The 24,978-nt window shown below is 54.6% G+C and overlaps 1 protein-coding gene across 1 annotated transcript in view; it reads left to right on the forward strand.

Moving 5' to 3' along the window:
- Positions 1 to 21,174: 21,174 nt before the first annotated feature.
- NFAM1 (NFAT activating protein with ITAM motif 1) overlaps positions 21,175 to 24,978 on the forward strand; it is a 35,961-nt gene continuing 32,157 nt past the window's right edge. The window contains exon 1 of the mRNA XM_021687764.1: positions 21,175 to 21,276. Coding sequence (XP_021543439.1) covers positions 21,207 to 21,276 — 70 coding nt within the window. The 5' untranslated portion in view covers positions 21,175 to 21,206. The remainder of the gene's footprint in view (positions 21,277 to 24,978) is intronic.

The following is a 24,978-nucleotide window of genomic DNA, read 5'->3' on the forward strand; positions in this document are numbered from 1 at the left end:
CATTTTGCTTCTGTTTTTTAGGGGATTATTTTCATTTCAATTTAATTTTGGTTTATAATTGAATAAAGCGTTTACATGGTCCCAGAGTCAAAACTATACAAAACAGGGTGTCTTTAGAGAAGTCTAGCTCTACCCGTGTTCTCTCTACACTGTTCACTCTCTCCCCCTCCATGTGATCTTGGCTTTTAGGTTTTTCTTTCTTTGTTTAATATAAACAAATACCTTTATATACTTGGACCACTTCTCCTTCTTACAGTGGCATACAATATACATTTTTCTCCTCTAGACTCAATGCACCTGTTTTATGGCTTTATAAAGTGGCAAAGGACATGGGTTCATTGTTAAATGGCCATGTCAAGAGCCTGGTAACTAGGTTTATATTCTATGTATTTTAAATTCCCCTTGTATACACAGAATGGTCATTACTTGTCATTTATTGAATGTATGCCCTGAGCCAGGCATTGTACTGGGCATTTTATTTATTTATTTTTTTTTTAAAAGATTTTTATTTTTCATTTATGTGTTTTTTTTTAAGTAGGCTCCACACCCAGTGTGAAGCCCGACATGGGGCTTGAACTCACAACCCTGAGCTGAGATCAAGAGTCAGATGTTTAACTGATTGACCCACCCAGGTGCCCCAAGATTTTTTTTTATGTAATCTCTACAGCCAACATGGGGCTCAAACTCACAACCCCGAAATCAAAAGTCGCACACTCTTCCAACTGAGCCAGCCACTTGCCCCAGGCTGAGCATTTTCTATGCTGTATTAGTTACCTCTTGCTGTGTAACAAATAAAAACCCAAAATCTTAGCTTAAAGCAACAGACATTTATTATCTCCTGGTTTCTGTGGGTCAGTAGTCTGGGCACAGTTTAGGTAGGTCTTCTGGCTCCAGGTGTCCCATGAGGCTGCCATCAAAATGTCGCCAAGGCCATGGTCATCTCTAGGCTTGGCTGGGGAAGGACCCATGGCCGAGCTCATTCATGTGGTTGTTGGCAGGATTCAGTTCCTGGCAGGCGGGTGGCTGGAGGCTGTCCTCAGTTTCTTGCTTCTTCCTCTCCTTAGAGCAGCTCACAATAAAAATCAGAGTAAGCAAGTGAGTGGGGGAGGGGGAGGGGGGAGGAGGGGAGGGAGAGAGGGTGAGCAAGTCACTCGTTTAGAGCCTGACCTCAGCAGTAACACCCCATCACTTCTGCCACGTTCTGTTGGTCAGAAGTAGGCAGTAAATCCAGCCCCTACACGAGGGAAGGGATTACACGAGGCTGTGATGGGGGAAGAGGGGGGTTTGCCGAGAGCCTTTTAGAAGGTGCCTCCTACCTATGCTTTAGCTCTTTAACAACCACAACAGCCTCGTGAGGGAAGTATTACTGTCCCCACTTTACAGATGAGAAAAATGAGGCACGGACAGTGTAGGCAATTTACAAAGTGTTCTAGAGCTAGGAGGTGGCGGAGCTGGGTCTGACCCGCAGCCTGGCTCCAGGGGAGTATCAGCAAGGATCACGCAGATGCTCTAGGTACTGGTTCTGCGGTGTGAACCGGCCACTTGAATAAAAGCATCTTGGAATTTCGACCCAGATCACGTATCTCAAAGTACCTGACTCGGTGGAGCACCCACTCAAGTCTCGACTTTTCTGTGATTTATGTCCGGTTCTAGATTTCCATCAGAACCATTGGTCCCCACCTTCCCCACCAAGGATGCGGAGAGTCGCAGCTGGATGGTGTTTTCTAGAGAACACTAATTTCTGAGTTAATCTGAAAAGATAAAACTGCTCTTTCCATGTGCCCTGCAGAGATGCCTGGCGTTTAAACTTTTCAATCGTTTACATTAAATCCTCAAGTACAATTGTAGTCATTTCTTCTCATCCAGTACATCTTTGTGAGAACTTATTATGTACTAGGTACTGTTCCGGTGGTGAACAAAAGAGATGGCGTTCTGGCACTTTCTAGTAGGGGGAGAAAGTCAATCAATCAACTAATCAGTCAATCATTCATAAAGTGTGAGAGACAGTGACAGCCTGCCAAGGAGGAAATGCATCGATGGGGCTTGTAGGAACAAACTGTGTAGCTATAGGTGGGGGTGTGGGGGAGAGAGCATTCCAGAAATGGAGAACAGCCAGTGCAAGGATATGTCTGGTGTGTTCCAACCCGGTGAGGACGGTGGTGTGGCCAGAAGCTGTGGAGGAAAGTGTGAGGCTGAGACCCCAAAGTGTTTGGCCTGGCGGGAAGGAAGACCTCGTCCTTTGCTAGGGAGGGGTGGTGGTGGGGAGGAGAGTTGGTGGGGGAGGGGCATGACAATGGGCTTGGCAGTGGAAGGTCAGAGGAGCCCACTGGACCCCAAGTGGAGGTTTTGAGTAGGACGCTGGGTGTTCGAGTCTGGAGTCAGGGCAAGGTCCTGGCCAGAGGGCTAAGGCTGAGAGTCCAAGCCCTCCAGTGGGCGTGAGTGTGGGCAGAGAGGAGGTTTGAGGTCAGCCTTGGACTTGCCCCCATTTGGGGGTTGGGGTGATGAGGAGCAGCCAGCAGGAGAGGGGAAACCGGGCGGGAGGAGATCCCGTGCCAAGGGGCTGTGGCCTGGGACTGGGTTGCGGGATTACAGCACCAAGATCACTGGGCCTCGCTGAGGGCATTTCAGAGAGAGGAGGGAATGACAGCCCATCAGAGAGAGATCTGGAGGGAGTAGGGGGAAGGGGAGTGATACAGATAATGCAGACATTCTTCGAAGGAATTTTCTAGATCAGAGAACTGGCACACTTCTTGGAAAGTGAAGCTGGGCCAAGAGAGGCTTTTGTGGGGTTTGTGGTGGTTGTTTTGTAAGAAGGGAGAAATGACAGTGTGTTTGCATGTTTGCACACTGCTGGGAAGGAGCCTGTAGCGAGAGGGAAATGGTGCAGGAGCGGGGCTGTCTGCTGAAGCACCGGGCTGGAGTCAGCAAGAAGGGCTCGGATCTGGACCCAGATGGAGGTGCCAGGCACTGCTGTAGACTGGGGGTCAACAGTGAATAACCGAAAACTCCCTGCTCTCACGGGGCTTCCGTTACTGTACAGGGAGGTGGACCCAAAACAAGGTAAATAAAAAAATTTTTAATTTTATTTATTTGAGAGAGAGAGAACACGAGCAGCGGGGAGGGGCAGAGGCAGAGGGAGAAGCAGGCTCCCCGCCGAGCAGGGAGCCTGATGCAGGGCTCGATCCCAAGACCCCGGGATCATGACCTGAGCTGAAGGCAGATGCTTGACTGACTGAGCCACCCAGGTGTCCCGGTAAATAAAATTTTTAAAAAGGTCACTAAGTGCCAGGAGGAACCCAGTTCAGGGAGGGAGATGCTGGATTTAGGGAGGGATGCATTTTAGGTGGGGTGGCCAGCAAAGGCCTCCCTAGGAGAGTAACATTTTATATGAGCTGGGCAGACGGTGACAGGAGGGACACTCATGGGTCTGAGGGTGGGGCAGGGCTCCAGGAGGAGGAACAGCAAGGCTCAAATGGGAGCAGGTGGTTGGTGAGCCAGGAAGGAGGCTGGCAGGTAGGTGAGCCTGAGAGAGAAGGGGCGGAGATTGGGCAGAAGGTAACCTGGTTGGGGCATTGGCAGGGCATTGGCAAAGCCCGAGGGAGCTTTGACCCTGAGAGAGAGAGAGAGAGAGAGAAGGGAAGGGAAGAGAGGAGAGGAGAGGAGAGGAGAGGAGAGGAGAAGAAAGGGGAGGGGAGGGGAGGGGAGGAGAGGAGTAGCCATTGTAAGTGTTCGTGGATATGATGCGATGTCACCCGGCTTGTGTTGAACTCCATCCCTCTGGCTGCTATGTCGAGCACAGGCTGGGGAAGGACACAGAGGCAGAGATAGGGAGCCTTGCAGGAGGTGGGAGGCAGGGGCGCCAAGGGGCTGTATCCTGGTGACATTCTGCAGGTAAAGGTGACTGGGGGTGTGAGAGATGGTGCCAAGGCTCATCTGAACAAACAGAGGGATGTAGTCAGGAGAGCCTGAGGGAGCTCTTGGCTGATGGGCTCCCCTTTTCTTCAGTGAAATGGAAGCACGCTGGGGCAGGTGGGAATATCCTCCAAGGAGCAGGGCAAGGACTGGGCCAGGTGGCAGTGAGTTACAGGAAGGTGGCCTGGGGGCCCATCCAGGTGAGCACTTTTGACGGTGAATGAGACTGGTCAGCGGGAATGTGTGTGTCCCCAGCCACTTTCAGGAGTGTAGGGCAGAGGGCGGGACCTAAGCAGAGGCGGGGTTCCCCCCTCAGCCCCCGGCAGTGGGATGAGGGTGGGAGAGGGGTCCAGGAGTGAGGATCCGGGGAGAGCGCCAGAGGGCCATGGTTCACAGGGGCTGAGGAGGTCAAGGACTGTTGGGAGGCAGGAATCTGGAAGCAAGAAATGGGTAGTAGGAGGTGGTGGCCTGAAAGGGCTGGAAATTGGGGGTCTGAAGGATCTGGGCACACTTGCCAGGCCCAGTGTGTGCCCTCAGGAACCAGTTGCTGAGCTAGGAGGAGGAACAAGCCATTGGAGGAGAGGAGGTGAAGGACTGAGGTCAAAAGACCATTTGCGTGGATGCTGGAACCGCCAAGAAGCATGCAGGTGCAAGGGGACAGGTGGCCCAGCACGAAGATCTTCAAGGATTGAGAGTAGGTGGCCTGGAGATCTGTGGGTGACTGAGGCAAGGAGAGGTGGCCGGTAAGAAGGTCTGGCAACAGGAGGTTCAGAGGTCTGCTTTGTGGGGAGGGTGGAGAAGAGTCCAGAAGCAGCATCGAGGAGCAAGGATGGCAGACTCCGTTTCCAGGCCCAGGAGCACCAAGACTAGGAGGAGGCAGGGCTTCCTGGCCAAGAAGGCCTCCGCAGGACCCTGATGAATAGCCCTGTGAGGCTCATGTGTATTCCCTGAGTAGACGGGGCTGGCTGCAGAGTTTCTGCTGACAAGAGCCGGTCCCTGGCTGACCGCTACCCTCCTCCCCGCCTCGGCCTGCTGTCCTGCGGGCAGCCCCGGGCACCCTGCCAACAGCCAGGCCTGAGGAAGCAGCACCTGGTTACGCACTGCTCGGGAGGGCTGCCCCACCGATGAGCCGACTGGGCAGGTAGGGGTCCCCTGGTTTCTGTGATAGTTCGTTTTACATGTAACTTGACTAGCCATGGGATGGGGGTGGGGGGCTCAGATATTTGGTCAAACATGGTTCTGGGTGCATCTGGGAGGGTGTTTCTGGGGGAGACTCACATGGGAATCAGTAGACTTGAGTCAAGCAGATGGCCCTCCTTGATGTGGATGGGCCTCCTCCAATCTCTCAAAGGCCTGAATAGAACAAAAAGGCAAAGGAAGGGGGGGATTTGCTCTCTCTGCCCGTCTTCAAGTTGGGACATTGGTTTTCTCCTGCCTTCGGACTAAGATTCAGGCTGGAACTTTCACCATCAGCTCTCCTGGGTCCCCAGCTTGATGGCTGCAGGTCTCAGGACTTCTCAGCTTCCGTAGTCATGTGGGCCAATTTTTTATAATACATCTCTTCAGACACACACACACACACACACACACACACACACACCACACCCCACCCCCATTGGTTCTGTTTCTCTGGAGAATCCAGACTAATTCGGTTTCTGTGACTCTTCTAACAATAAGGATGGTTTGAAAAATGGCCAGAGCTGTGGAGACAGACAAGTCAGGGAGGCCAGATGCCCCCACCTTGAGCCAGGCCACGCCGGGTTTGGGCAGAATCGGGGCTCAGGGCAATTGTGTAGACGGCCGTGGCTTCCAAGCTGCAGTTTTGGAGTGAGTCCAGCAGCCCAAGTGTCGTCGTCCAGGAGCTCTGCGCAGTCAGCCCAACCCGGGCCCACTGCTGTCATGGTGACGTGCCCTCATCCGACTGGGGGCACGGCCTCTTCACCGTTAGAGGGTCCCTCTGCTGTCATGTTCAGGGCGGGATGGAAGTACATATAATGTTTTATGATAAAAAAAATCAGGATAGGATGATTTTTTTTTTAAAGACTTTTTGGCTTTTAAGATTGATTACCAGTTACTTGAGATTGGACCATCCTGCTTGGGGACCATGAACCCTTTTCTGGGCTGTTTTGATCCACTTTTGCATCCTTTCACTGCTCCTGGGCACTTCTTCACGTCAGTGGAAATGAAATGAAACCAAAACGATTTGACATTCAGAGGGAAAAGGCACAGAATGGGAGGAGGCTGAAGTGACCACGAACATTCTTTCACTCCGCAGTGATTGACCTTTGTCATCCTCGCGCTGCTGACAGGGATCCAGAGCCAACGAGGTGGTGTTCGCCCCAACCAAACCTTTTAGCAAGGCCAATGTGGAGGTCATTCAAAACCTGGTTGGGACCCAGGTGTTTACCCAAGAGAAATGAAAACCTGTGGTCACACAGAAACCCAGACGTGGATGTTTATAGCCCCTCTGTTCATCATTACCAGAATCTGAGGACAGCCCCCATCCTTCTCCTGGCAAAGGGACAAGCCAACCATAGTGGTCCACACAGTCTCCTCACTGACTCCTCAGTTGGAATCATATATGATAAGAAGGAATCCACACAACAGCTTGGGTGGACCTCAGAAGCATTGTGCTCGGTGAGAGCATCCAAACTCGAAAGGCCATGCGCCTTGTGGTTCCACTTCTGTGGACACTGGATAAAGGCAAAAAGAAAACAGATCAGGGGTGGCCAGGGGCTGGGGGGAGGAGCTGACCACAAAGGGACAAAGATGGGAATTTTCGGGGGGTGATGGAGTGTTGTTTATATTGACCGTGGTTGGTGGTCGCGGTTACACATTTGTCAAAACCCAGAGAACTACACCAAAGAGAGTGCATTTTACTGCCTGTGAATTTAAAAATAAATTTTTGAAAGTTAAGAAAAGAAAAAAAACCCACCATCATTGTTTCCAAATAAAGAAGAAAGTTGTGATACATCCAAATTTAGGGATTTTTAAACAAATCATATTTCATCATTTTGGAATTTTTTATCGGAGAGGGGAAGGAACTAGAAGTCGGAGCATCTTACTAAGCTTTGATGGGTGGCCAGGCACAGGCTGGGGACTCGAGTGTGTTTCCTCATTTAACCCTAACAAATTTGGGAGGGCAGATTACTACCCCCACTTTACAGATGAATAAACTGAGGCTCAGAGAAGTGACTTACCCCCCAGTGGAGTCAAAAGGAGGATAACAGAGCAGGGATTGGAACCGGGGCCTGCAGAGTCCCGAGGGTATTATGGGATAACGGGTTTGCGCTTGCTTCTGTTTGCCAGGCTTTTCATAAGGTTATGTGGCTTCACAATAAAAAGTTACTTATTTCCCTCCAACAACCCATAGCTCATAAAAGAGTTGCTCCTGTTGTGGCCTGGGAAGTAGTTTTTTTCTGCTGGTGCTTGCCTGGTTTCTTGATTCAGCCTATTTGTTTCCCGAGGCCACCATGACAAAGCCCCCCATGCTGGATGGTTGCAAGCAGCTGCCCTTTTCTCTCACAGTTCTGGGGGCTAGGAGTCCAGGCTCAAGGTGTCAGCAGGGTCACGCTGCCACGGAAGGTTCTGGGGAAGAATCCTTCCTCTCCTCTTCCAGCTCGCCTGCAGGTGTTCCTTGGCCTGAGGCCGTTCCCCCCCCCCCCCCCCCCCGCATCTGCCACATCTTCACAGTGCCATCTTTCCTGCCTCTCTCTGAGTCCCTCTCTTCCTTTTTATATATTTTTTATTTTAATTTAAATTCAATTAGTTAATATAATGTATTATTGGTTTCAGAGGTACAGGCCTGTGACTCATCAGTCTTATATAATACCCAGTGCCCATTCCATCACGTGCCCTCCTTAATGTCCATCCCCCAGTTACCCCGTCCCTCTACCCCCCTCCCCTCCAATAACCCTCAGTTCGTTTCCTCTGATGAAGAGTCTCTTATGGTTTGTCTCCCTCTCTGGTTTCATCTTGCTTTATTTTTTCCTCTCTTCCCCTAAGATCCTCTGTTTTGTTTCTTTCTCTTTTTTTTTAAAGATGTTATTTATTTATTTGACAGAGAGAGATAGAGAACACAAGTAGACAGAGCAGCAGGCAGAGGGAGAGGGGGAAGCAGGCTGTCCGCCGAGCAGGGAGCCCGATGCGGGGCTCGATCCCAGGACCCCGGGATAATGACCTGAGCCGAAGGCAGACGCTTAACGACTGAGCCACCCAGGCAACCCCCTCTATTTTGTTTCTTAAATTCCACATATCAGTGAGATCATATGATAATTGTCTTCCTCTGATTGACTTATTTCGCTTAGCATAATACCCTCTAGTTCCATCCACGTCGTCGCAAATGGCAAGATTTCATTTTTTTGATGGCTGAGTAATATTCCATTGTATATATATACCCCCGCCAAATGTGCCCGATCTCGTCTGTCCCTCTGTTCTTAGAAGGACAGCGGCCATTGGATTCAGGACCCACCCTAAACCGGGTGAAGATGACTTCATCTTTTTTTTTTTTTTTTAAGATTTTATTTATTTATTTGAGACAGAGAGAATGAGAGACAGAGAGCATGAGAGGGAGGAGGGTCAGAGGGAGAAGCAGGCTCCCCGCCGAGCAGGGAGCCCGATGCGGGACTCGATCCCGGGACTCCAGGATCACGACCTGAGCCGAAGGCAGTCGCTCAACCGACTGAGCCACCCAGGCGCCCGAAGATGACTTCATCTTGAGATATATCTACAAAGACCCTTTTTCCAAATAACGCCACATTCACAGGAGGAGGGGTTAGTGCTTGAACCTGTCTTCTAGGGAACACAGCTGAGCTTAGCTCCGTTCAGTGAGACTTTCTTAGGGCAGAGGCAAGGCTGAGCCTTGGTGCTCACTGGGGGGCTGCAGCCCTTCCTCTCCTCGGCTGTCACGCTCAGGGTTTGGAGAGGTGAGCTTGAGTTGCCACTTAGCAGCAGAGAATCACAAATTCACCTTTCCTCAAAAGCCCCATTGCTTCTCCCTCCTCCCAGCAATCTCCCCAGCGTGCAACTAGCTGATAGGGCTGCCGCCCCAACCATGAGAAACAGAGGGAGGGAGGTATTATGCATTAGAAAAGCACCCGACGGGCGCCTGGGTGGCTCAGTCGGTTAGGCGACCGCCTTCGGCTCAGGTCGTGATCCGGAGTCCCGGGATCGAGTCCCGCGTCGGGCTCCCTGCTCGGCGGGGAGGCTGCTTCTCCCTCTGACCCTCCTCCCTCTCGTGCTCTCTGTCTCTCATTCTCTCTCTCTCTCAAATAAATAAATAAAATCTTAAAAAAAAAAAAAAAGAAACTGTATCTCAGAGGGCGCCTGGCTGGCTCAGTCGGTTAAGCGGCTGCCTTCGGCTCAGGTCGTGATCCGGAGTCCCGGGATCGAGTCCCGCATCGGGCTCCCTGCTCGGCAGGGAGTCTGCTTCTCCCTCTGGCCCTCCCCCCTCTCATGTGCTCTCTCTCATTCTCTCTCTCTCAAATAAATAAATAAAATCTTAAAAAAAAAAAAAGAAACTGTATCTCAGAGGGCGCCTGGCTGGCTCAGTCGGTTAAGCGACTGCCTTCGGCTCAGGTCGTGATCCTGGAGTCCCGGGATCGAGTCCCGCATCGGGCTCCCTGCTCGGCGGGGAGTCTGCTTCTCCCTCTGACCCTCCTCCCTCTCGTGCTCTCTGTCTCTCATTCTGTCTCAAATAAATAAATAAAATCTTAAAAAAAAAAAAAAAGAAAAGTACCTGACAACACATCTTTTTATGAGTGGAGTGGTTCTGCCAGTTTTCTTCTCCCCAGCATCCTCCCTCACCCCCAGAAACAGCCTCCATGTTCTGGTGGGGACTCTGGTCCTCCCAAGGTCACTTAGTGGGGCTGGGCGGAGCCCCCACCCTCAGCTCCTCCCTCTGGCTTCTTTCAGCTCCCCTCCCTCTGCCCCCTCCAGTCCTTCCCCGCTGCTGGGTGGAGCAGATCCTGGCTCTTCCCTAGCCTTACCTGGCCGTCCCCACCTGAGTTAGCTGACCTGCCAGGCGCAGCCCCAAGCAAGACGCATTCCAGTAAAAAGAGCAAGGATGGCCCTGTTGTAGTAAAAGCAAACAGGCCCAGATCCCCGACTGTGGCTTTTTTTGTGTGCAGAGTCAGGAGAGTTGCAGCAGGCGAGCTTGAGGGTATAGACACTTTTGGGGAGAGGGACTGGGGGGTGGGAGCGTGGGGGTGATTAGCTTTTCTTTATCGGTCTTTGCGTTTTGCACATTCTGAGCCCTGATTTCATTCTGCCTCTTAGCAACCCTTGCTTGGTCCTTGGTGTCCTCCCTGCTCTGTTCTGCCTCCTTCCTCACCCTGAGCCCTGGTCCAGAGCCACCCACAGCCTTGCCTGCCAGGACCCCCCAGGCTCCCTGGCCCTGAGGCCTGCACCCGACCAGGTACCCCTGGCCTTGCCCATCACTTGACCAGCGGACCCGTGGCCCTCCTTGATCGTGACTCATGAACTTGGCAGTCTCTCAGATTCCCCGCTGTCTTCTCTGAAAACATAGGGAACTGCCACCCAACAGGATTCTTGCTCAAGGGAGATAAAGGTTGAAAAAATGCTCGGTAAAACTGGGATTTGCCAGCAAACGAGAAAGCTGCTTATTAAAGACACAGGATGCAGAACACTTAACCAGCACTGTCCCCTTTAGTGTCAGGAAGGCTGAGTAGGGCAGCTGGATCCAGGACGGACAGAGAGGCCCCCTTATCCTGCATCACCCCAACCCCCCTCCTACCCCATCCTCTCTGACCTCCAGGGGGCACTAGATCTCCACCCAGTAAGGACAGGTCCCCCTGCCTCTCCCGACTCCCTCCTAAAGGCTCCCACAGAGGGGTGGGGGGAAGGGGCTGGCACTGAGCAAGGCATCCACCCTATGGCAGCTTGGGGGCTACCCCAATATATTGTCAGGGCGCCGCACTTCTAGTCCTGCAAGATTCAGAACATCCATCCCTAAATCCCACATTTTCGGAAAATGGATGAAAAGCTGATCAAACAGACTTTGATGCCAGGATGAAGGGCCGAGTCCTCCGTGATTGAGTTGGAGGCAAAGTGTGGGCTGGAGTTCTCGTCAGTGGGAGGAGGAGTCTCCCGTCATCTGTCAAGCCTGAAGGGGAGAATGAAATGGGGCCTCTCTGTCTCTCCTTGGAGCCTGGCTGCTAGTTTGGCATGGGCCGGCTGGGCAGAGCAGCCAGGGTATACAAAGGCAGGCTCAGGCCAGGGCGACGGGGTTTTTGGGGGCCCGGCTTGCTGGCAAACCACAGTCCAGCCTGGAATTTGGCTCAGAATCCTGATTCAGAAATATCATCCTTTCTCCATACCTGGGGAGGTAGATGAGCTCCCGGGCTCCACCCCAACAGAGAGCCCTACAGGGCAGTATTCTCCAGGCAGGAGCCAGCTGCCTGCTAGGGAGGATAGCCCCCTACACATCGTGGTCTCTTACAGCCCACAGGCATACTTTTCTGCCCCTGATGGCCTTTCCTCTTCTCTTCAGCCTGGCCCAGCAGGAAAATATGCACTGCTCAGGAGTGCCTAGCTAGGAGGAAGGAGAGGCTCAGAGGGCCCTCATGACTTGCCCAAGACCCCTCAGGTAGGAAGTGGCAGGCCCGGGCCTTGAACCCAGATCCCCTGCCTCCCAATCCAGGCTCAGGTCCCCCATAAGGCAGAGGCTACCCCCACCCATCCACATTGTTCGAAGGTTGGGCCTTATGAGTGAGATCACAAACTAGCAGGAGTTTGGCTGCTGCCTCTGGAACAGCCAGGGAGTGGCTTGCCTCCACCTGCCTGGATGCGCCCGCTTAGTCAGTGCCATTCGGGGAAAAACAAATTTTTTTTTTTTTTTTTTTTGCCACTGACTTGAAATATGTAATTGCAATGTGTTCGCATGGTCATACGTTTCTATAAAGTTTGCAGGTGTTGAGCCTTTTATTTTTTTAAGGTTTGTTTATTTGAGAGAGATCATGAGCGAGGGGGGTTGCAGAGAGAGAAGGAGAAGCAGACTCCCCACTGAGCAGGGAGCCCGATGTGGGGCTCTATCCCAGGATCCTGGGATCATGACCTGAGCCAAAGGCAGACACTTAACTGACTGAACCACCCAGGCGCCCCTGAGAAAGCCTTTTTCTAAATCAAAATCACCAGTGGACAATCTCAGCCATGGATGCAAGGCATTGGGCTGGGAGAAGGGAAGGAAGACCATCTTCCAGAAAAGTCTCTCCCCAACCAGGCCATCCTGATAGGCCTCTTCCAGAAAGCGGAAGGCTTTGCCATGTGGGAAGCCAATGTTAGTCAGCACCGTGGGTTACCAGGAGAGAGGACACACGTCCGGGGGTTCCCCACATTCCTGGGGACAGGAAAGGCTTCCTGGGGCCTAGAGGGGGTACAGCAAGGGTCAACCAGCAACTCGGAGAAAATGGGGGACCCAGGGCGCCTGGGTGGCTCAGTTGGTTGAGCGACTGCCTTCGGCTCAGGTCATGATCCCGGAGTCCCTGGATCGAGTCCCGCATCGGCCTCCCTGCTTGGCAGGGAGTCTGCTTCTCCCTCTGACCCTCCCCCCTCTCATGCTCTCTCTCTCTCATTCTCTCTCTCAAATAAATAAATAAAATCTTTAAAAAAAAAAAAAAAAAGAAAATGGGGGACCCAAAAGGAGCTAGGCACTTTGAGGAGGCTTCTCAAGAATGAGGGAGGGGCATGGTCCCACTGACCACTGCCCTGGCCAGACCCCACCTGGGCACCAGGGGCATGCAGGCTGGAGGAGCCTTCTGTGGGGAAGGTCTGGAAGCCAGCTCGGGGGAATGAACAGGACTATGGATGTCTTGGCTTGCAGAAGGGGAGGCTGGGGGCCACACATCCCTGTCCTCGGCTGTGGCAAGGAAAGGGAGAAGGACCTGGAGGAAAAACCCCAAGGGGAGAGTGTTCATCCAGGGAGGGGCTGCTCAGTGAGCTGAGAGCCTCCAGTCACTGGGGATAGGAGCAGAAAGGAGTGGTGGGGGAGGGCCAAGAGAGGTACAAGAGAAAGGGAGGGGAGGTGGTAGGAGACCCAGGCCAGGACCCCAGGAGGCCCACTGAGCCCAGGCCCCCAGACTCTTCATTAGTCTCCTCCCTCCCCCTCAGCTTCTGCACTGTGTCCCTGAGAGTGGTGTCTGTGACAGGAGGGAAGGGCTGGGGGAGGGGTCTTAGTTTCCCTATATTCTCAGCACCGAGCTCAGGACCCCCAGCAACCTTCAAACAGGTGCAGAATTGGATTGAAGGAAGAACTCCTTTGTGAGGCCAACTTTCCTATTACTTTAGAGTCCCACATGTCAGCTGGTTCTTTCCTAAGTAGGCCCAGATTCTGTTCTCAGACTCTGACGTGCACTTCCCCCAAGTCATGGCCAAAGTCACTGATGGATTATTAACGTGATTAGAATTCCCTGTGGGGCCCATTTCACATGTGCACGGCCTGAGCACCAGCCCAGCGGACGTGTCACCCCCTGGGAAGGGAGGGCTGCCGCAGGTGGAGCAGGTGAGCGCTGGGGGAGGCCGGCAGGGAGCTCACAATCCAGCCAGGGAGTGCAGACACCCCCGAAGGTTGTCCCAAGGCAGCCCCAGCTGGCAAACTGGAGCCAAACCCCAGCTCTGCCCTCATGGGCTGTGTGGCCTTAGGAAAGTGACTTCCTGTCTCTGAGCACCAGTTTCCTCGTCTGCAAGAGGTGGATACAACAGAGCTGACCCGGCAGGGTGGCCGAGAGCAAGGCCAGCATCTGGCAAAGATGACTTCCCAGTTCCTCCTGGGGCTGCCCCCCCTCCCCTTCCCCCTCGCCTCCAGACGCTGGCCAGGCCCTGCTGCCTGTTGGCTGCACGCCCCGCCCCGTGGGTGGTGGTGTCACAGGAAGCTGTGGGTGAGGAGTGAGGGGACCCTGATGTGTGTCCAGGTGACAAAGGGCCTCCTGCCTCCCCTGAGGTCAGCGGCATTGAGCAAGGAGCCCAGCCCCATCCCTTGGGCAGCTCAGGGATGGCCGCGTCCTCTGGGCGGCTCTGGAAAATGCTGACACAGAGACCTCCCCACCATGCAGGGCTGCTGCCTAAGGAAGACTTTCTTCCAAGTCAGATGCAAAAAACCTGAAAATGCTTTCCTTTGGCCCTGGGTTGGGGTGGGGGGCTTTCCCCAGGAGGCTTCTGGGGGAGGGAAATCTTTGCTTCCCCCACCCCCCGGGGTGCCATGTCTGCTGTGACCTACAGGAAATGTCACGGGACTGCAAGCCCAAGGCTGATGTTTTTCTCTTCCTCCTTCTATCTGGACGCAGAACAGCCTGTGGTTACTGTTGATCTGCGCATCCTCTGGAGACTTCCGGTCCTAGAAAGACAGGCAGCATCTCTGGGGGATTGCTGGGCATTTTGTACAGAACGGGATTTTCACCCTAGTGAATGCAGGGAGTGTCTCAACTTCCCGAGAAAAATCTTTCCACTCAGAAACCCTATCATAAATGATGCCGGGGCTTCCACGAACGGCCGGAAAGCGGCTCAACTCAGATGTAGCTGAAAATCTGTACATGCGAAATGAAAACAGTAGAAATTGATACTGGTGGCCCTACCAGTAATTTTTTAACAGAAAAATAAATGGTCTTATTCATTTGACCATTGTCACCTGAGAGCAAAGGTAGTTTCAGCAAAGGATGGGGAGGAGGAAGGCCTTCCAGGTCTGGCTCCCCTGGGCCCCTCTCCTGCCTCCGCTGCTCAGGACCTCACACCCCCCATCCCTCCCGCTGGGTCATTCTCTCCTCCTAGAAGCTTCTCACTGAGGCTTTGTGAATGCCGTGGCCTTGCCTTCCGTGGCAGGCTCAGCCTGGTCTGGGCTTGTGTCCCCTTCACACTGGATTCCCACGGGGTTGTGACTCAGGTGTGTGCGAGTCAGGCTCTGCCCTAGATGGAGAGCATCCAGGACAGGATGGCCCAGAGCAATGCCCCCGAGAGGTTTGTTGAATGAATGATAGAGGGATCCAAAGTTTCTGGTGGGTCAGTGGAGGCACTTCTAGACTCCTGTAAGAATTAGAGGTACTAGCCTGGATTCTTTGCTGTCTCTGGAACCAGGGCCTTCTGCCTGTGACGTAGGGCTCCCCAGGCATGGCGTAGCCTAGCATAGTACACTGAAGAGAAGTGGGAGGTAGAGAACCTTCTGGGCAGAGAGGAGAGGAAGAGCAGGAGAGGCGAGAAACTCTCTTGAGGAATCAGGCCAAGCTGATGGGAGAGACCCTGGAGATTCCCCTGCTCCTGCCCAGCCCCCCTGACCCCATCTCCGGAGCCCTAACAGGGGTCAACTCCAAGACGGGAGTCCACTGGGGGTCTCCTCTCCTGCCCCTCCTCCCGTTCCCACTCCCTACCCTTCCCAAATGTCTCCCTGCTGCCCCTCCCAGACCTGTCACCCTCCACAGATTTCCTCATCGCTAACCACACACCCCGGATGTCTGTACCTGGATGTCGCTGGACCCTTGTTGCTCTCTGCCCATCCCCCAAGCCCCACATGGAGACCTATACAAGAAGGAGGCTCAGTAAGAGTGTAAGGCAGAACAGCCACTTTCCACCAACATCGTATTCTTTGCGAAGTGTTTTCCCCTCTGTCACTCCCAACTATTTTTCATCAAATCCATACAAGGGAGGTATTTCACCCCAGATGGTGGATGAAGAAACTGCCCTTGTTGGCTTAGGAGGTAAGGTGGGGAGGCACCGTGAGGGGGCTTGTTCCCTATTCCCAGGACAACTGCTGGCCTTCCAAGGGAGGGGGAAGGAGGAGAGGGAAGGAGGAAGGATCAAATCTCTTTGAAGGGCTCCTCCTGGCCCCCTCGGAGCAGGCCTCCTGGAAAGCTTCCCCGGCCCTGCCCACAGCGCCTTGGGAATGTGCCTTGAAAGTGCTTCAGGCAGTTTCTCCAGTGTGAGAACCACAGGAGGTTAAAATACAGATCCCCTGGCCTCTCGGAGCTGAATCTCTGGGGCGGGGCCAGAAATCCGCATAATTACTGGCTGCCACACACACCCCTCTGTGCACAGGACACTGAGGCCCTGTGGCTCATAAAACCACGGAACTGTGTGGGGTGACAATGCATGAATTAGCCTCAGGGGAGGCTAATTGTTTCCTTAATTGGCCGAACTCACTGTGGGAGCCCTGCTCAAAAAGTCTCCGGTTGTCACTGCAAAACCGTGGGACTGGTTTGCCTGGTGGCCAATAGCTGGCTCCGATGAAGTTTCCCCCAAGTGGATTTTATAAAGTGTTCCCAGCAAAGCAGCTTGTTAGAACCCAGGGGGGCATGCTCTAAAGGACGCTCCTGTCCCCGCGAAGGGCATTGCAGAGACAGCCAGCGTGCCCTGCACTCCGTTCCCACAGGCCCCCCGGCCCCCACCCCCGGTCCCGCTCCCGCCACTCCATCATGCTGCCTCTCGAGCCCCCGCCCGGGCTTGCTGGGTGGCAGCCTCTGGCAGCCCAGGACCCTAGAGGGGAAAAAAGGGACAGGGAAAGACACCTCGGGTGAGCGTTCCCCTGTGCGCCACCAGGTGGCGCCATTGGCACAGGACAACCCGGGGCTGTCCCGTGTGGCTGGTGGGGACAGGGGTGGTACTATTAGTTCAAGACCAAGGCTCCGGTGCCTGCCACCTGAGGACCTCCACTGATTAGCCTCCTGGTCGGTGCTTCTCTCTCCCAGAGACACAGTCGTACCAAGGGGTTGAGTCTAACAAGGCCTTGGCACATGGTGATCATGGATAAATACTGAAAAATGATGCCATCTTTGTTTTTTATTGTTTTTTTCTCCCCCCAGATCTTAAGGATTATTTTCCGTGTGGCAGGGGTTGAGGAGAGGGCACTGCCTCCTTGCTGCCTTCCCCCAACAGAACTAGCAGAGTCTTGTCTAACTCTGGCATGTGTCTATCAGGAAAACCCTGGTCTCTGCTCCCAGGTATGCCTCTGATCCTGTCTGTGACCATGAGCAGGTCATTTGCACGATTTTTTTCTGTCACTAAATCTGTACGATGAGGGTTATCATACCAGCCCTGCTGGGAGAATCAAGTGAATTTTGCAGGAGAACATAATGATTAAAAGTGCAATCACGGGAGCTCACGTCCTTGTTCCACTGCCTACTTGCTGTGTGGCCTTGGGCAAGTGGCTTGCACTCTCTGATCTTCAGTTTCTTCATCTATAAAATAGGGGCAATAATAATACCTATCTACATGAGGTTTTTTCAAGGCCTGAAGTAGTCAACACATGAAAAGCCTTTAGAACCGTATCTGGCATAAAACAAATACCTAATAAACAGGCAAAAATTCTGGCTTGAACAGGGAAGGCACTTTGGAGATGGGCCCAGTCAACCTTACAAGAAGGGCAGGGATCTCTGAGCAGCCTGCAGGGAGAATGGCCTCCAGGTGGGTTTGCACACCTCTAGTGACAGCTCATTTTCTCAGAGAAAGGAGCCCAGTCTACTGTGGGCCAGCCCAGCTCAGGATTAGAAGGGTCCCCTCAACAGAGTCAAAGCCGGTTCTCAGGCTGAATCGTGCCCCTGGCTTAGGGGTCAGGTCTACTCCTGGGAGTAGGCTTACTGCCCCCTCCCTTGCAGAAAGGGAGATGGGTGGTGCTGGGAGGGGAGGGAGGCTGCCCTCCCCAGAAGCCCTCTCCGGGTGGGGGTGGGGTGCTCGATGGAGTGGACGCTGTCCATCTTGAGCACCAGGCCAGTGCAGAGGGTTGTTTTGAGGGGGGCCTCCAACTGATGGGCTCCTTCTGGTGCTGGAGTCTGTAGGGAGAAAAGAAACGACCTCCTGGGACGCCTGGGTGGCTCAGTCGGTTGAGCGTCTGCCTTCAGCTCAGGTCATGATCCCAGGGTCGTGGGATCGAGTCCCGCATCGGGCTCCTTGTTCTGCGGGGAGCCTGCTTCTCCCTCTGCCTCTGCCTCTCTCTCTCTATCTCTCATGAATAAATAAATAAAATTAAAAAAAAAAAAAAAGAAATGACCTCCTGGGGCTGAGGAAGGTAACACAGAGAAGACAGGCAGCTCCTGAGCATGGGCACCAAAGCGGCCAGGCCAGGGGTCTCACAGTCACTTGCTCGCTCACCTTTGCTCACTCAGGGTAGCTGGAAATCCTGTCCGGGGGTTCTGTTTTCTTCTCTAGATGGGGAGCAACTTGAGGGCAAAACTATGACTTATGTTCTGTGCTTCCACTGCCTGGTACACAGTAGGCACTTAATAAGTGTGCATGGGAACTAAACTGAGAACAGAAGCCAGTAATTTTCGTCCAGTTTGGAAAGCTGTAGTCTTCGTGTGGATAAGGCACCTCTGGGACTGCTGAGGACATCTGCGCTCTCCCATTTCCTCCTCCTTCAGGGCTGCACCCTCCTCCATGAAGCCCTCCTTGGCACTCCCTCCTCCCTTCACCCTGAGTAAATAACCTCTTCCTGTGCCCCCCTCTTGGCTCTGTACACACTTCTGCTATAAGGCAGGCTGGAAGAGTGGATGGAACCCCAGAGCCTGGGATTATCCTCAGAGTCACTTCCCCTGGACACATTCCTTAGCTTTGTGATCTTAAGCAAATTATATTTTTTTATTTTAAAAAAAGATTTATTTATTTGAGAGAGAGAACAAGTGGGAGGGGCAGAGGGAGAGAGAAGCTTAAGCAGGCTCCACGCCCAGCGAGGAGCCCGACATGGGGCTCGATCTCACGACGCTGAGATCATGACCTGAGCCGAAACCAAGAATCGGAAGCTTAACTGACTGCGCCACCCAGGTGCCCGAGGCAAATTTTATTTTAACCTCCCTGTGCCTCGGCGTCGTCATCGGTAAAATGGAATTGGTTGTAGTACCTACCTATGGGATTGCAGTGAGGAGTAAGTTGATTTGCAGATTCGGAGCGTCTCGAATAGTGTCTGGTGTTTCCTAACTGCTCTGAAGTGCTATGTTATTGCTTAGTTGTGCTGGGATGATTGCTCCTCACCCAGACATGGGCTCCTCGAAGCTTGGGTCTCTCACTTCTGCATCCTCCCACTGAGGCCAGTGCCCAGGGCGGGCTAGGCACTCAGCAAAATGTGAGGGCACAGATGGATGGACACTCGGACAGATGTCTGGACGAACAGGAGTCCTGAAGGGTGCCGTCCCCTAGGGACCTCACCTGCAAACTCAGCTGTGGAGGCCTGGCCCCGCGGCTCCCCACTGGGGGCGCCACCAGAGCCCACATCCCCTGCCCCTCCCGTCCCCGCTTACCCGAAGCCCCCACCAGGAGCTCGGGGGAGGAAAAGCCATCAGATCCAAGTCCAGCAGCTTGCCAGCTCGGCACCCATGGGGGTGAGAGCAGGTGGAAAGTGTTGGTGAAAATGAGGTTTCACAATGTGCTGTGGTTTCATTTCCAACACCTGGTTCCTGAGGGTCTGAGAGGCCAGCCTGGGCCCCCTGGCTCCCTGCCCAAGACCTGTCCCTGCCTCTCAGCAGGAGCAGCCATCCCACTGTAGCCTGTTGGGATCCTGCCGTGTGCCAGGCTCCATGGTAGGCGCCACCTTCACAGCAAGCCTGGGAGGAAGGCATTTTACCCCATCTGAAGCTCATGCATCCATCCATCCATCCATCCATTCATACACTGATATTTATTGAGCACATACTAAGGTGCGTGCACTGTGCCGAGCCCGGGGGCAGTCAGAGGTGAAGGCCACAGAGGCGGCCCCAGACAGGCCAGAGACCATACGCCAGACCCACATCCAGAAGCTGCAATGCTCCCAGGGCTCCGGGGTGCAGATCTGGGCTGCCCTGGGGTGCAGATCGTGGGCTGCACTGTTGAGGGGCTGAGGGCTTTGTGTGTGGAGGAGGCAGGGGGCACCTGCGTGGACGGGAGCGGGCAGAGCCCGTGTCCGTGTTCTGAGGCGGCTTGGCGCTCAGCCGCCTCCCAGGGCCAAGTCTTAAAGAGCCTCCTAGAGGCACAGACCGATGCCTTTAGAACGCTCCCTCCGTGCACAGAGGCATTAACGTGATGTCTATCACTATGGCCTCGAGGTGCTTAGACAACCTGCTCCCCCCGGAGGTCGGAAACAACGTGAAGCAGATTATCTGTGTCTCACTGTGACATACGCGATCATGTATCACTGTGATGGATCAACAGTCGATACCACTGGGGTCCCCGCCGCCCCCCAGCCAGTAAGAAGTGGCTGGCGTCTATATGTCTTCCTCACCTGGTGGGCAGCCCTGTTCCTCCTTGCCACCCTCCTGGTGTTGCTGGGGGGGGGGGCATCTCCTGGCTTTCATCGTGCATGTGCAGAGTGGCTGAGGGGAAAGCATTTGGAAGAAGGACCGAAACTGGACGCCTTCCATGCCATCGTGGGGGTTTGCATGGAGTGGGGACAGAGGGGCAGGCTTCACACGGCTGGGCATTGAATCCTGGCCCCATGTAGCTGCCCCGATCTCGAGCAAGGTGCTTTGCCTCTTGGGGGCATAGTTTTCTCTTTTGTAAAACTGGGATAATCTCGTTTGCCTTGAGGGTTAATGGGCAGTCATGGGGAAAGGAGGTGAAGTGCGAATGCGTGCCAACCCTCACCGCACTTCCCCAGCCTCCTCCGCTTGCCCGAGTGCTGGGGTCCTCCCCTCCACCCCCAGACTCCTGCCCTCTACCTCCCCGGGCCTGCAGGCAGACATCTACCGCCCTACCGTATCCAGCTCAGCCCAGGGCTGGGGTCCAGAAGGCCAAGGGTAAAAAGCTCCAGTCTGCTGGGGAAGGGGGTGCCGGGCTCCTGCCCTCAGCCTAGCTGCCTGCCCCTTCTCCATCACGCACCTGCCCCCAGCCGATCCCCCCAACCTCCACCACCCCCCGGAAACCCTACGCTGGGATGAGCACATGAATCCAGGGGCCCCTGGACGATGTCTGACGGGAAGCCTGTGAGCACAGTTTTAAAAGTTTCAGCTGTGAGCAGCTAAACGAAACCCCAGAGTTACTCATGGGAATCCTGTGTCCCCTCTGTCACCAGTGTCTACCGGATGGGCCACCAGCTCGAAGGGGACTGAGGAGGGGAGCAGCACCCCAACACGGGGTGGACAGGGATGCCCCGCCAGGAGGGGTGCACAGCCCAGATTCCTCACCCTGGGGCTGTTCCCACTCCTTGCTTAGAAAGTCCAGGGTTACTAAGGGGAGCAGACCCAGCGAGGCCCTGAGGAAGCAGAAGCGTGGCCAGGGAGGAGCTTTGTGGGGACTCAAAGGGGAACTGTGGTGGCCAGCAGGCCGTCCCCTCCTGTGAACTTGAGACAAAAGAGGAAGACCGCGAGGGAGGCCCCAGTGGAGAGCCGGCCTCCATGGCGGACACGTTCTCGGGCCCCTGGCTCCTGGGCTTGCTCCTGTTTCCCTGGATGCTGCAGCTCACAGGTACGCTGCCTTCCTTCTTCCCGCGAGCCCTCTGGCTGGCACATCAGGGCGGCTTTCATCCGCCCGTGCGGCTGAGTCCTGGGCACCTGTCTCGGGAGGTGTGCCGGTTGTGTCTGAACATTGCAGACTTCCCAGGGAGAGCCTCCGGGGATCGGGGAGATGGTTCGCTGACGCCTCCCCCCCCCCCTCCTCCGCCACCGCCGTGTTAGCAGCCTTCCTCTGCCAGCCTGACCCCTGGCCCTCAGACACGGCGGGTGGGCGTTGCTGCGGCCAAGGGCAGGCGGGGTTGGTGTGGGGTTGGTGGGGAGCTCACCCCTCCCCGCCCCGGAATCTGCATCTGCTAAGCGGCAGGGCCGGCCTCGGCCTTGTTCCCCATGTTAGCAGGGGAGACCGGGGCGGCCGAGGGCTGGCCCCCAGGAGCACTGTGCCCTGGGACACAAAATCGTCGCTATTGCAGAGAGGGTGGCACTCCCCACTTCCTGGCGTGCAACCAGAGGCCACCTTGCAACAGGAGCTGATGCCTTCCCCGGGGGCCAACGCCATGCCCCCGTTGCTGGTCCCAGGTCCCCTCAGAAACAGGGCAGCCTGGATCCAAGCCAGGCCTCATGCTGTGTGGCCTTGGGGCACGTTCATCCAGACCAGGGAACCCCCAGGAGTGTGTCTCTCCAGGGCTGCCCACGAGGCGGTCCCTCCAGCTCAGTCTCTCCCAGGGCATCCCTGGGCCCTCTGGGATTCCCAGGGTCCCCCCACCTCACTGTGCAGCCTGGATGCTTTGCTTCCTATTCACCCAGACTTTTCTGAGGCTTCCGGGGGGCTGCCCCCCACTTCTGCTTCATCCTCTGCCTTTCGTTTATACCATAAACAATAACGGCTCTTCTTACTATCATGAATTAGCTTCTTTGAGCACTTGCTCTGGGCTTTACTCTCACCGTCAGCCCCCCTCCAGCCACCCTTGGGGTGCTGTCACGGCCAGCACCACTTAAGAACAGGGAAACTGAGGCCCAGGGAGGCCAGGTAGCTTGCCCAAGACCTAGAGGGTGAGTGGAGGTCAGGTTTAGTCCCAAGTCAGCCTGAACCCCAGGCCAGGATCTTTGGCAGTGGGCTCCAGGGCTCCTCTCAGCTCTTTTCTTTTTTTTAAGATTTTATTTATTTTTGAGAAAGAAAGAGAGAGAGAGAGTGCACGTGCACGAATGCACATGAGCGGGGGGAGGGGCAGAGGGAGAAGCAGGCTCCTCACTGAGCAAGGAGCCCGATGCGGGGCTCGATCCCAGGACCCCGGGATCATGACCTGAGCCTAAGGCAGATGCTTAACTGACTGAGCCACCCAGGCGCCTTCTTTGTAAAGAATATTCCTCATAGAAAATGTCACTCCCCTCCCCCCAGGAGACAACAGCTGGCTGTGGTACCGACTGCAGGCTTCCTGGGCCGGGCCCCTTGTGACATCATTTCCTTTCATCTTGCACACCTTGTGCCCCCTCCTGCACCCCCCGCCCCCATGGCCGGTGCAGAGATGGTCCCGAGGAAATGCAGTTTGTTGGTGACAGTGCGTCGGACTCGGTCATTTCTAACTTAATATCCCTCAAATTCTCATCGTTTCTTTTTGTGTGGCTCCTCCTCCCCGGAAGGGACCCAGCACAGCCGGGTAACAGTGGATGACACTTTGCGGGATGCTGCGGTGAGAAGTGCTTTTGTAACAGTCTCAACTGTAAACATACAGCACATTTCCCCCCCAGTATTGCAGTAAAGGTTGTACAAAATAGAAACTCTGCTCTTTCACAAGAGGTGAAAAACCCTCGTGGTCCCCGAGAACATTCCGGAGCAGCAGACAACACAGTCACTCCTGGTCCTGCCCTGCGGGTGCCTGGCTCTCTCTGTCGCCGAAGTCCAGCCCAGGGACAGCGCACCACTTCCCTGAGCCTCGGTGTGATGCAGGGTTGAGTCCATACACCAGGGCGTTCAGCCTGACTTTCTATCTGAGCTCTGCGATTCACCCCAGGACCCTGGGCAGGTTCCTAATGTCTCTGTGCCTCAATTGCCTCATCTGTTAAATGGGTGCGATAGTAGTACCTGCCTGGTGTCACACCCTGAGCCTGAGTGGTTGGGGCACGTGGTCGGGGCTCAGAGAACGCCAGCTACCTGCCGGGCTAGCAGAGCCAATCAAAAGTCAAGATCCAGTTGGCCAGGTGGATGTCTTAGCGAGCCCACAGGTTCCTTGGGGTCTCTCTGACCTTGCCAGGGGCGTCTGGCACGTTATGGGCTGGTGTCTCAGGACCTCTCTTGCTCCCAGCCCTCCTCCTTCTGTCATGAGCCGGGACTCAGCCCTGCTGTCCTCCAGTCTTTTGAGCTCTCTGAGAATTCCACTTTTCTCAAAGGGTCTGGGAGCCACTTGTGGTCTGGCGGGCAACTGCTGTCCCCCAGAGGTGAGTCGTGCAAACCTGAGACTCAGCTTTCCTGGGAGAAGCTGTACATCTGCTCGAGCCTTGTTTCCACCAGGCTTCAGTCACCTGCGAGGGCTTTGGGGCCAGGCAGACCCCAGGTTCAAGTTCTACCTTCTTCCATTGACAGCTGTGTGACCTTTGACAAATTACTTAACCTTGGGCGCCTGGGTGGCTCAGTTGGTTAAGCGACTGCCTTCGGCTCAGGTCATGATCCCGGAGTCCTGGGATGGAGTCCCACATCTGGCTCCCGGCTCAGCAGGGAGCCTGCTTCTCCCTCTGACCCTATCCCCTCTCATGCTGTTTCTCTCTCTCTCTCTCAAATAAATAAATAAATAAAATCTTTAAAAAAAAAATTACTTAACCTTTCTGAGCCTCTGTGTCCTCAACAAATGTCAGTCCCCTTTCTCTTCTTGGCCTTTCCAGAACTCTGGGCTCTATTTATTTCTCAAATATCCATGGAGGAGGGCCAGTTCTGGGCACTGGGGTGGGGGGAGACCTGGAGGTGAACAACCCCGACTCAGCCTGGTGGAAACGCTGAGACTTGCCCAGAGAACATGACAGAACATGACCCAAGGAGAGAGTTACCGATGCAGGTTTGCTCCCCTCCCCCTTTGCTCTGGACTCAGGTGTCACTGCTCCCTTTGTCGTCCAAAAGATGTTCAGGAGCCTCCTGCCTTCTTTCCTGCAGCTCCGAGCCTCTGTCGGGATTGGCCTCTGCTTTTCATCTTTGTCTAATCCCAGTAAAGAGCTTCCGAGCCAGGTGGAGAGAAGCACCTCTCTGCTGGAGGTGGGGCAGGGGGAGTGTTGGCGGGGGCAAGGGAGCTGAGAGGGGGAGGAGGCAGAGCAGGTGGGTGGGTGGCAAGCACAGCGGGAATAAAGACTGGGAGGCCAGAAGGCAGAGCCAGGGGGAGGGGACGGAGAGAGGTTCAGTCTGACTGGAGGGGAGGGTCTCTCGGCGGAGCAGTGGGATCCGAATCCCACTGGGCTCTATTCCAGGTGGATTATAAATGCCTGTCAGGTAGGGGTTCAGATGCTCTTCCAGTTGGCCCTATTATCATTGCTTTCTCTTTTTAAGTTGTGAGCTATAATACCTATACAGAGAAGTACAATAAATATAAAACAAAGTGCTGTGTGACCACCATCCAGAGAACACCGCAGGGCTCCAGAGCCCCTGGTCCCCCCGGCCGCCACCTAGACACCCCTCTCTCCCATCCCAACTCTCGGGGCAATTGCTTCCTGCCATCTCTTTATAGTTTTATCCCTC

Source organism: Neomonachus schauinslandi, chromosome 5 (genome assembly GCF_002201575.2).
Source record: "Neomonachus schauinslandi chromosome 5, ASM220157v2, whole genome shotgun sequence".
In the NCBI taxonomy this organism is placed as follows: domain Eukaryota; kingdom Metazoa; phylum Chordata; class Mammalia; order Carnivora; family Phocidae; genus Neomonachus; species Neomonachus schauinslandi.